Here is a 12,587-nt window from a genome sequence, read left to right on the forward strand (position 1 = left end):
GGGATACGTTTGCTGCACATAACTAGGTGATATTATATAAATTGGGTACACCTCCTTAGTTTTCTCAAGTGGTGGGCCTCTGTTATTCGGTTGTACTTCTCTATGTACTGGAGCATTTACATTTGTATCATAAGAGTGTGGATTTCTCTCGTAATACTTTTCAGTAGGAATATATTCTTTGATATTGTCTTCGGGGTCTCTAGCTGCAGGGTGATTGGAAGCCTCAACAGTTGCCCTATCCGGTATGAGTGAGGTTTTATAAAGATTATCGAATAAATTCGGGAACAAAACGCTGGTTTCATTGAATACATCCGGTTTAGTTACACTCGTATTACCTTCAGTGACATCGTTGTTTTCTTCTATGTTAGCGTGTTCATGTCGATACTGGCTGTTGCCACACTGATGGAGGCTCTCTTCGTTGGTCTCAGCCCAGTCTTCTTTGATCATGTCGGATGCTTTCTCAGCGATCATGATGATGGGAGCATTCGTGTTACCGTTGACGATGGTGGGCATGACGCTTCCGTCGACCACGCGGAGGTTTTTGATACCGTAAACCTGGAATTTAGAAAACAATAAAATTATAAATTATTAACCTTTTTACAGAACGTTTGGGATAAAACACTAGCCATAACTAACTATCTACTATTCATTCAGTGGGCGATATCCTTGTAATCCCGACTGTGGTACTCATCATCATCATCATCACGACCCATTACGTCCCCACTGCTGGGGCACGGGTCTCCTTCCAATGAAGGAAGGGTTTTAGGCTTAGTCCACTCACTCAGTAGACTGTGGTACTAGACCCGAATAAAAATTTATGAAAATATGAGATTCCAAGCCAAAATGATAACATACCCTCAACCTAGGGTCTACGACAGCTCCGGGGTCCGAAGCGGGTCCCATGGCGCAGGTGCCCACGGGGTGGTAGATGGTGAGCGTGTGGTGCCGCGCCTGGCACTCCAGGTGCTCCGCAGACATCAGCTCGTGGTGCTCGCAGCCGGGGTTGCGCGACGGGTTCGGACGCGACTTGATCGCCTTCAGAGCTGGCTGCTCCACTATTGCTTGCACTATGCGGGCGCCTTCGATCTGGAATGGGAAATCAGTTTATTGTTATAGGTCCGGAAGAAACATTTTAACAATAAGGGCCTGTTTCACAATGTCTGGATATTGGCTACCTGTGGGATAAAAGACATGCTGTCACTCGCTGTAATTACGTTGTTTTTTATGCTGTCACTGTCTGAAATGATCACACAGGTAGCTATTATCTATCCAGACATTGTGAAACAGGTCCTAAGAAAAGTATAAACATTATTATGTATAATATAAAGACGGCAAAGCGGTGTAATATAAATAACTTACCATAACTTTGACGTCGTCTGGATGTGAATAGTAGTTCGGGTAAATTCTTGGTGGTGAATAAGGATTTGCATCACGTAGCTTTAGATATCCTCTGCTTTTTGGTCTAAGGAGCAATGGGACGATGGAAAATGAAGATTCATAAAGTATATCTTCATACAATTCTGCGTATGTTTCATCTGTTAGGCCGTTTGCTCTTTTTCCAAATAAACCACCATCCATGTTATCAGCTGTTGGTGCTATAAATAGTTGGATATCTGGGTAGTCTTCGCTTGCATCTTGGTATTTAGTGTTAACAAAAGCCATTGCTTCAGCTTCCATCATGGTATATAGATTACCTTTCTTGTGCACTGCAAAGTCAATTAATGTCCCAAGAGAGAATGCTGATCTTAAATTAAAACAGTAGTCTGTTCCATTTGTGTACGGATTTTCAAAAAGAAAAGAGTGCCCTCCCATCGCAACATGATCTTGTAAGTTTTGACCCACTCCAGGGAGATTAGCCACTGGATAAATACCTAATTCTTTCAAATGCTCTGCGTCTCCTATACCAGAAAGCATTAAAAGCTGTGGAGTCTGTATGGCGCCAGCTGATAGGATCACTTCTCTCCTCGCTTTTATAATTCTCTGATAGTTCTTTTTGACAAACTTGACTCCATAGGCTTGCTTGTGTTCATCTATCAACACCTTTTCTACTAGAGAATGCACGCTTACGTGGAGATTTGGTCTCTTGGATGCTGGCCGGAGAAACGCCTTGGCTGTACTGCATCGCAGACCTTCGCGAACCGTCGCGTGAGAGTGAGTGAAACCAGTCTGGTATTCTCCATTCACATCTAAAATTTTATAGCCCATCTGCTCGCCAGCTTCTAAGATTTTCCTAGTTATCGGATGCTCAAATCTAAAGTAATCCACTGTTAAATATCCTCCAGTGGAATGGTACGGGTCATTCTGATAGTATGGTATCCGCATGTCTTCCGACTTCAAAAAGTAGGGCAGTACCTCCTTGTAAGACCAGCCGACGTTTCCCATACTGGCCCAGGCGTCGTAGTCCTTTTTATTCCCTCGGATGTACAGCATCGCGTTCAACACACTGGAACCACCGAGCACTTTGCCTCGCGGCCACTTGCACTTCCTCTGCAGCATGCTGAGACAGTATTCATCACTCGGCTCCGTCATGAACTGCCAGTCTATGGACGACGTCTGCAGGATCGGGAACAGCACAGGCACTTCGGAGAGCACGTTTTCATCTTGGCCGGCTTCTAGAAGCAGCACGGTCCACTCGGGGTTCTCGGAGAGTCGGTTGGCGAGCACGGCGCCCGCGGAGCCGCCGCCCACGATGATGAAGTCGTAGCAGTCGTAGAGCTTGTCGAAGGGGTGGTCCCTGACTCGGTGCTCGGCGTCCTCGATGTCGGGGCGGTACAGGTGGATGGCCATGCGCATCACGATCATGGCCCCGAGCCCCGGCAGCAGCCCGAACAGGATCCGGTTGCTGGAGACGATCGGCTTCAGTGGGTTGGACATGCTCGCGGCGCCGCGCAGGGGCGATTGAACACTTGTACGTAACTGATACTGAATGGCAGTACGGGCGCTGAGTCGGCAGGTTTCAGTTCGTGGAATAACAGTGTTCGGGTCAAGTTATAACAGAGTATAAAATATAGTGGGTTTATTAAATTGAGTCGTAATTGAGGCTGACCAATGTAATACTTACTTCATTTCTTTTATAATATGATTTACCCTCACTGTAAGTTTTGCGTAAAACTCTAGCGCTAAAACTAACCAAAAAGTAGAATAACACTACGGCATCTTGTTAATCAAATAAAATTTCATAATATATAATATAAAAGACATGACTGCAAAATGAATCTGAATTTTAACTAATCTATGTTGGTATCAGCAATATGTATAAGAATTATTTGGTTTCAACATAACATTATTGTTCCTATTTGTTTGTCGTCATCAATCGGGTTTCATTGACTTGATGAATAAGAAAATACATTTATACAATATGGTTTTATTTAATTAAAACTTAACAGATTAGGTACTCTATATACATAAACATAGGTACATATTCATCTTTTAACATTTTCAACTTATTCAAAAATAAATATCGACAAATAAATAACAGTCTCAATAACATACTCATATTTACAAAATTGTACACATTACTTAGGCACTTACGCACCAATACTGAAATTAGGTCACTAGTCACTATAACTTTGTACGTTGCTCACACATAATACCTAGAGCGTCTTCGTTTGAGCCAGAACTCTTTGATCATGTCGCTGCCTTTCTCTCCGATCATGATGATGGGGGCGTTGGTGTTCCCGCTGACGAGGTTGGGCATGATGCTGCCGTCGATGACGCGCAGGCCCTTGACCCCGTACACCCGCAGCTCGGGGTCCACCACGGCCTCGCGGTCCCAGTACGGGCCCATCTTGGCAGTACCAACCGGATGGTAAATAGTACAAGTGTACTGCCGGATCATACACTCCCAGTAGGCATCCGTGTACCTCTGGATGCTGGCGCACGCGGGAAACACGTGCTTGTTCAACACAGACCCGTGCTTCTGGAACGCCTTGGTCGTGGACAGTGCCACCGCAATCTTCACACCTTCGATCAAAGTCTTCACGTCCATCTCGTCTGTCAGGTAGTTCGGGTAAATGTAGGGATAGTCGTAGGGGTTACTGCTGCGCAGCTGGATGTATCCCTTGCTCCGGGGACGCAGCAGCATGGGGATGATGCTCCAGGTGTCCATGTTGTTGATGGGTCTGAAGACAGCATCGTAGAAGTTCTCCGTCAGCCCGTGAACCTTCCGCAGTTGTTCGCCGCCGTCAGAGTTTGTAGACCCGGATATAAAATGGAACTCTATGTCGGGGAAGTCGTCTGAAGCGTTTACGTATTTGGTGTTGACAAATGCCAGTCCTTCGACACCGCCCATGATGGTCAGTGGGCCTTCACCGAGTACCGCATACTCCATTAGAGTGCTCATAGTATACAATCTTTGTTCCACTATCGAAATTTCCTTATTGACCATGAAAGCTAATCCGCCCAAGCCTATGTGATCTTGAAGGTTTTTGCCGACGCGCAAATCCTGGATGACTGGTATTCTATGTTTTATCAACTCTTCAGCAGGTCCAATACCAGACAGCATCAACAACTGTGCTGAGTTGATCGTTCCAGCTGATAAAATTACCTCCTTTCTGGCTCTGATGCGGTACACCATCTTATTACGCACAAACTCTACACCAAACGCTACCTTTGTTCTTGGATCAATCATAACTTTGGATGCAAACGAATGCATAGCTATGTGTAGATTAGAGCGGTACTTGGCTGGTCTTAGGAAAGCTTTAGAAGTTGAGCATCGGCTGCCCCTCCTCAGGGTGCCCTGGGCCACCATGAAGCCGGTTTGTTTTTCTCCATTAATATCTCTGTTCACATAGCCCATTTCGATGCCGGCATCCACAAAACTCGTTGCTAGAGGCGTGTGGTATGACGCTTCGGCAACTGTCAGATAGCCACCTGTGCTATGGTATGGTGTTTTTGCCAAGTAAGGATTCCTGTTGTCTTCAGATTTCTTGAAGTAATACAAGACGTCGTTGTAGCCCCAGCCCTTGTTGCCGAGCGACTCCCAGGTGTCGTAGTCTTTCTTGTTTCCTCGCAAGTACAGCATGTAGTTCAGAACTGAACTTCCACCGAGGACTTTCCCGCGGGGCCAGTTGCATCGACCACCCTCCATTGCTGAAATGTAAATAAAGACCGGATTCAAATCATTTATTGTACATTATGCACTAAACTATGCGTAAACGTGATTTTAGTTATTTCTAAGGTCTAATGTGTTAAGGTATTGCGCTATATAACTATTTGTAATCCGAAAGCCCTTGTTGAATTGAATGATACTAGGTCCACAACCCATTGCCTTATAGACAAAACACACCACTCGAAGTTTCCACACCAGTGGCAGGGAAAAGTCCAAAAACCAAAGACAATTACCCAAGCAGCTGGTCCCCTGCGGCTCGGTCTTATACTTCCAGTCCAGCTTGCTGAGCTGCAGGTAGCCGGCCAGCAGCGGCACGTCGCTGATCTCCGTCTCGTCTCCTCCCGCCTCCAGCAGCAGGACCCGCCAGTTGCCCACTTCGGAGAGACGGTTCGCTACCACTGCGCCTGGAAGTGGGATAAAAAAGGGATGTTAAAGAAAAATGTAGTAGTATAGAGGCTTATTCTCATTGGGCAGATTTAAAGCATAGTTTTTATAAGCTTTATAGCAACATTAGAGAACCGTGGACAAAAAGGCAGTAAAAAACTGATATATAGCGTTGCTACATTAGCGGCTGCCCGCAGTTTTTGTACTGGTTGTTTCCAAGTGGTGCTGGAGTGACGTATCAACTATCAACTGTATCTTATTTAAGTCCGGTGCGCTGGGCGGCCAGCGACTGGCAAGTTATATGTCAACATAATCCTTTCATCAAAGAATGGCTAGAAGAAGTTAAACGACTGACCAGCGGATCCAGCCCCCACGACGATGAAGTCGTACTCGGGCAGCAGCGCGTCGCCCGCGTCCGCCGGCCGCCCCTCCGGGTCCGTCTGCTCGTACTGGAAGTACGCGATGGCCGCCACCAGCATCGGGATGAAGTATGCCATCTGGGGATTGAGGGGGGGGGGGGGGAGAGATCAGCTATTTATTGTCGCAGACTTTTGGGTTGGTTCTTTTAGTATATGTAGGTGGTTAGCTAGAGTGTAGATGAGTGAACTATAGCTAAATGACAGCATCAGTAAGCTGTGGTGGCCACTAAAATCGGGATGAAGTACGCCATCTGGGGATGAGGGGGGATAGGGATCAGCTTTCTATGGTCCACTGTGGGGTGATTATATTATAGAAAGAGAGAAGAAGAAGGCTACTACTAGGTACTTAAACTATAGCGAAAGAACAAAATTGGGAAGTCTAGATGTGGAAATTAATGGCGATCTTAATATCGAGATTCGAAGTTGAAGTATATGTCCCCTGTAGACAGTAGTACGAGGTAGGTCGGGCGTTAGATTATATCAATTTGGGACTTATACTCGTAGTTAAAATAAGTGCACAGAGTATATATGTATGGTGAATCTGAATAGGCAGAGTCGGGAGACTTCCTCCCTCTATCTGGAGAGAGAGAGTTTATGGTGATTTTATTTATCATTAATGATGATACATATATAGTGATGCTTGATTAGTAATGTGTGTGATTTACAGATGGATAGATGTATTTATGTGTGTGTGTGCGTGACGTTACCTGCGTACCTGCGGCCGCGATCGCCGTCCCCGAGATGACGGCGTCCGCCGCCGCGTTCACTATCGCACTCATCTTGTTTTCTGGAAACAAATATAAAAATATATAAAACAAGGATACTTACCCTGAACTTTACTGTAGGGAAATTCTCTCGACGCAAGATTCGGATAAATAAACATGGACTATGGTTTACGGATTACATGACTTTCAGACAAGGCCCATTTTTTTAAATATTGAAAGTTCTTGGAACAGTTATACCTGATACTAACCTATTATATTATAGACCTACATTCGGAAACCTCTTGCACTTTTCCCTCTTGAGAGAAACATTTTTACATACATAAGTATTCATATCTCCTTATTTTTAGCTCATCCAGCTTAGCTCCCATGTAGATAGAACACCAATCCTGTTGCAATAGTTGAGATAGGCTCTGTTACTTACACAATATAACTACTTAAATTTAAATCCATAGCGCACATCCTAGTAAGAGATTGAAAGTAGACGAACAGCTTTCTCGAGTGATGAGTTTGTTATAGTTTTGTGACAACACCGTGACGTCAGCGTTGAGTGATTCGCAATAAGCAGTTCAACCAGCCTTATGTTTGTATAACCAGTTTCATGTGAATTTTGGAGCTGACAATGGATGGATTAGCTATATCGGACGCCAACTAGTCCGCTTGACTAGCCTAAGACCACAGCGTTGAGACCTCGTTGAGACTGTTGACGCGCTCTTTGAGAGAAACCTCATGTACTTACGACTTTAATCACTTTAGTCAGTAGGACCCAACAAACTCTACATAACAATAAATTATAATTATGTACGTAAAATCCAAAGACTGCATTTTTATTATTATAGACGTTTAAAAAATTACTGAACCATTCCTATGCACCATTTGATCCTTAATAGTGTGTATAAATCCGCCGCATCCGTATTACATAAATCAAAAAGTATACGGAAGAGGCATTTTTACCAATATTTTAGCATCAGTTTATTTAAGAATGCCAGTGCGTGCGCGACGGTTTTTGCACCGTTAGTAACCAGCCAAGCTATTTGTGCCAATCAGACAAACAATACTGACCCATATTCCTACTGGATTATGGTTTAATGAGGTGTAAAGAAATCTGATCACGTTCTAGTAACGAAGTAGTGGTAATCTATACGAGCTGTGACGATTCTGATGTAGAGTGAGAACTCAGAAACCATACATAAAATTTCAAAAGGTTATTTAGTGAACAAAATAGTAGACCTTATGGACACTTTTTACCAAGTCGCACCTCTTTGTCATTAATAGAATAGATCATCATGAGCCAACGCAGTCTGTTTGATGAACTGCAGTCTGATTATGCTGCTGCTTATGGTCCTTGGCCTGCTAAGACCTCAAACCGCTAAAACCGCTCCTTCGGCGCTTACCTCTTTCATTCAGACATCTAATGAGATCCTTGTAAGAAATGATTTACCCAAATTATGTATGTTCTGTAAGAGGGTATAGAATACACAGTACAGTGCACACAGCATTCTCGTGACTGCCATGACTATTCTCACGTTCTCGGTAACGGGTCCAAGTTTCGGCACACTTACCGCCATTGTCTGTGTCCTACATGTTTCACTTATTGTGATCCTTCCACATTCTTAACTTGTTATAAAAAAGCCTTGATTTTCTATTGTAGATTTCTCACGAGATTTGTTTGTTTACTATGCCCAAAACGTAGTGTTCTTTTCTCTATGACTATGCCATCAAGACTAAAATACATCGTCATCACAGATCATAGTTTTTTTACTGTGTTTACAGATTGTTAGGAAGTTATTATTTTGAGGCTCTAAGTTTTATTTCTCGGCACATGCAGTCGAACATTCTAACTGAACCGGGAATCAAACCCAACAAGAGTGTTCTCCCAACTTTCTACAAATTTAAATGTGCAAGTAATTATCATTTATACACTAAACTCTTCGAACTTATCGTATCACAAATCGTAGAGATTCAAATGTAATTAAATAAATTACTGCTCGTACAGAAAAAAACGATACTAGATGGATTAAATGAAATGTTAATTAGTACATAATAGCAGTCATTGTACGATAATCTGTTCATGTATTTATTTTCTTTCTTTCTATTGATGTCATCGACCCACTGAAATCGCATCAGAGACACATAAACTATAAACCGTCTAGAATCTTCCATCAATGATTCCTATTCATTTATTTATCTTTTTTTCCTATCTTTATAGCGGAAAATAGCATTGTTTAGATACAGACAATTTCTTCCTACTTACTCTACTTATGCCGTTACTGTCTCAAAGAAAAGTAACAGTTTATAAAACCTATTCATTTCAATGAATTCATTTAGATTTCATCCTAACCTATTGATTTATAAAACTGTTCATTTGGATTGATTTTGTCTTTCGTGAGGTGCTTGTTGGTAGGACCAGTTAAAATTACAGTAAATTTTACTTCAAGGTTGTGTCAACTCATAAGTTATTAGTAATAGGAAATTAAAAAAATGTACTTTTTTACTTTTTAAGTACACAAGTACATAAATGTGTAGATATAATTTACTTTCATTTAATAAATTCCTTCGACTGATGAATGAAACGTGAATAGTATAATTTTCCAAAAGCGTCTGCTAGACTTCTTCAGTTCTAAAGTTAGCTTCATACGTTCCGCTGTGTCATTTGCTAAACGAAATCGAATTGTATAACCACAAAATTGGCAATGACACTCAATATCTATTTTGCAACTGAAAATGTTTAAAAATTATAGTTGACTAAATTTTTCTAGAAAGTGTATTGAAGTGAGCCGCGAAAACGTTTCCGGTGAAAATTACCGGCCTTACGCAACCGCGCGTACTGTGCTAATTATTATGTGGGTGTGCTGCTCATGAAATATGGCCAGTGTACTACGGAATATTGATTCAGGTTACATATACTGGCCATAAATACCTACAAATTTTTCGGGTTACCCATCCCATACCCATATCAAATGTTTAGGGGACGATTTTGGATCACTGTACATTTCAGAAGACACGAAATTCCTGGTGTTTCATATATCGTGATTTTTTTACTGTTTATTGAGTTTGAGATCATGTGATGATTAGGTATCAAGCAGAAATGCCACAAAAGGCAGGCTGCCAAATGATACCTGTGTCCTCCTGTGGTAGATACTTGATGCAACTCTGAAGTCTGAATGACAGTAGATGCTGAATTATGGCATTTCAGCGGCGTATGGTAAATCAGTAAATCAGGTATGGTTTTATGTATGCAGATCTAATCCATCCGTTGGTAATCCTTTTAAATTCCAGAATGAGATCCACACCTTATGAGAAGTTTTAAGGATTGCAGTTTAAATCAATTATATATGTAAGTAAGTCTACATTTAGTTGCAGGCGGTAATTATTTAAGGTTCATGTCGTGAGTCGTGACCTATCACTTGAGCACAAAATGTACTACAAATAGAAAGCGGGTGGCTCACTTGCGAGTCACAGCTGGCTTTGTAACTCTCGGGAATAATGTAATGTGACTTGAGCACAACATATTTTTTATTGTTACTAAGTTGGTATAATAGTGTTGAGTTCGTCTGATTCGTGAAATCGAGAGTGATAACGCGATCTTTTTTTTTCTTCCACAAATCCGTTTTTACGCATACGTGGGGCTGATGAAGTAAACAATGCTAATTGTTTATTGGTATGAGACGGCATGTCTGGTCACTGAGTCTGCTGTTCCATTAACACCTATACAGCCAGACATGGGCTAGACTGATCGGCTGGTGGGTGCCCCAGTTTGTGCTGATAAAGTATTGATTTCATTGTTGTTGTTACATTATCTGCAGATCTAAGTGGGTTAAGATTGCACTCATCGATCTAGGCTAGTAAAATTGAGGCTTTGAAGATAAACCTAGTTTACATAAATAAACAAGCGTTGATTAGTTTCTAATAATTTATATTGTATTTTAAAATACCAAGTTTAAATTTAATGTACTTACTGCTCGAAGTAGAAATACCTCAAGAGTGGCTATAAAATTACTTTGACTACAGTTATATGTGCTATTCCAAAGCCGCATCTATATCATTAAATTTCATTCATCATACACACGAATGCCTGCAAATTCTGCCTGTGCTCACACAAATCACTTAATCGCGTTCGCAAATCTATCACAACGACTCACCTGGAGGTAATTGCTCTCACACAAATATCACGCGACGCTCATCCGATGACGTCAGAGCCGAGTCCCTCGGAGACATGAACCCACTGATCCACATCACTGAACACGAAACATTCACGAAAAACAAACGCGACATGAATCACTCAACGGTATTCCGAAACACTTTCGCCGGTAAACTCTATGTTCGATTTAGCATCAGTACCGTCCAATAAATCCCTTGAAAAACCATGAATGGCGTATACACTTTTATCAAAGGGTTCTATTTCTTCTTTTATTTTAATATTCGGTTGGTATTGTTAGTAAGAGCTTAAAACTTCACTCGGAGTGAGGTATAAGTCTCGCTGGTCCGCTGTTGTCTGTCTGTCGGTAACGGGTTAGTCGGCGCGTGGTCGAGTCGAAACTCCGGCGTCGAACCAACAGTTCTAGGAGAAATGGTGGGAGAGCCTCATGAATTCAATGTAAAGGCCGCTCTTGAGAGCGTCAAGGTTGATTCACCCGCTGGTTTTGTAGCAAAACCGGGACTTTGTGCGGAAAACGCGAAGAAAGTTATGCAGATGAGTTCTGAGTCAGTTTATGACTCATGTAATATTGGAGATGTTGCGTTCCTGATACATAATTGGTGTTGCGTCAATTTGCATTTTACTAAGCATACTTTTTAGTAAAAAGATCGTTTTCCTTAAAAAAATAATGTACTTATACAATACACCCATATGAACTTAATACATAGTATGGTAAATATTTATTATTAACTCGCATTAATGCAGGTGGTGTGGTCAGCTTCCTAAGTAAATAGCTATTCTATAATCTTGTGAGTTTGAAAAGGTGCCAAAGTGTATAGCTACGAAGACCGCGCCACCAGAATAAAATTGTAGTCGTGCTCTACCGCGAAAGCTTTTACATCTTTTTCTAGTGTCTATTAGATAAAAATCAGTCTTCATCGACAGTGAAAGCCCTGAGAAAGTGCAGTTAACAAGAAAATAATGCGGTTTCAACATCCGGAGCCCTACGCGTAAAATGTTATCATACTAACTCGTTACTTCAGGGTGTGCACTGTTTTATGTGCAGTGATGTTCATTTGTCACCAAGCAAAGTGGTTTTTCCCGTCAACAATGGGAAATGAACACTCTTTGTTAGTACTGGCTGAATAGAAGAACACACATGAACAAAAAAAAACATTTTTCCAGCCACACAGAAAAACAAACCGTCTGGCAGGTCCAGCGGTAAAACCATTCAAAAACAGAATAATGCATAGCAACCATCATTATTATTCACTTCCGTTTGGCGTAGACATACGCTCAGTGTATTCGTAATGACCACTCGGACTATTATTCGTAGTTTACATGTTACTCTTCTAATACATCGAGTAAAAACACTATTGACTACTCAAGCGTATAAAGTTGCAGTTGATATTTTAATCTTACATCTGAACGGATATCATCCAAATAATAAGCTCGAGATCATATTGCTGAACAAATAATAGTACCTACCTATTGTTGCACATTTAATTAAAATGCTACAGTGAGCTATACTGCGTACCTTCATAGAATACTTTCCAAGGGCCGTTAGTTATAGCTACGTGACGGCTTCCTCGTCGACAGAAGGAAAGTGGTAGATAGTGACGTCATTACTTAATAATACACCTCAGTGCTCAGCAAATACAGTTTTTGTACGGTTCGTTGAACTCAATATATGGAATTGGAATACCTAATCTACGTATGTAAGCCGACGAATTGATGTTTCCTTTTCTCTTCCTGAAGTATTAAAACTTTCATTCAAAAGCAAGCACATAGCAACAAAAAAAAAACCTTCATAC

The 12,587-nt window shown here is 41.6% G+C and overlaps 2 protein-coding genes across 4 annotated transcripts in view; one reads left to right on the top strand and one right to left on the bottom strand.

The window, feature by feature from the left end:
* Positions 1-12,587, top strand: part of LOC105390242 (flotillin-2) — a 195,508-nt gene that overhangs the window by 150,877 nt on the left and 32,044 nt on the right. The gene's annotated exons all lie outside the window — the stretch shown is intronic.
* Positions 3,354-6,727, bottom strand: LOC119693905 (glucose dehydrogenase [FAD, quinone]). Of its 2 annotated transcripts, none has more exons than XM_048626254.1 (4): positions 6,629-6,727; positions 5,850-5,991; positions 5,344-5,514; positions 3,354-5,091 (listed from the first exon to the last, which is right to left on the bottom strand). In XM_048626254.1, exons 2-4 carry the CDS (start codon positions 5,989-5,991, stop codon positions 3,581-3,583), a joined length of 1,824 nt encoding a protein of 607 aa, XP_048482211.1. In that variant the 5' UTR covers positions 6,629-6,727; the 3' UTR covers positions 3,354-3,580. The 2 variants fall into 2 exon arrangements, with proteins under 2 accessions (XP_048482211.1, XP_048482210.1); XM_048626253.1 differs by having other exon boundaries at positions 6,621-6,724.

The sequence above is a fragment of the Plutella xylostella genome, chromosome 16, assembly GCF_932276165.1.
Source record: "Plutella xylostella chromosome 16, ilPluXylo3.1, whole genome shotgun sequence".
NCBI lineage: Eukaryota > Metazoa > Arthropoda > Insecta > Lepidoptera > Plutellidae > Plutella > Plutella xylostella.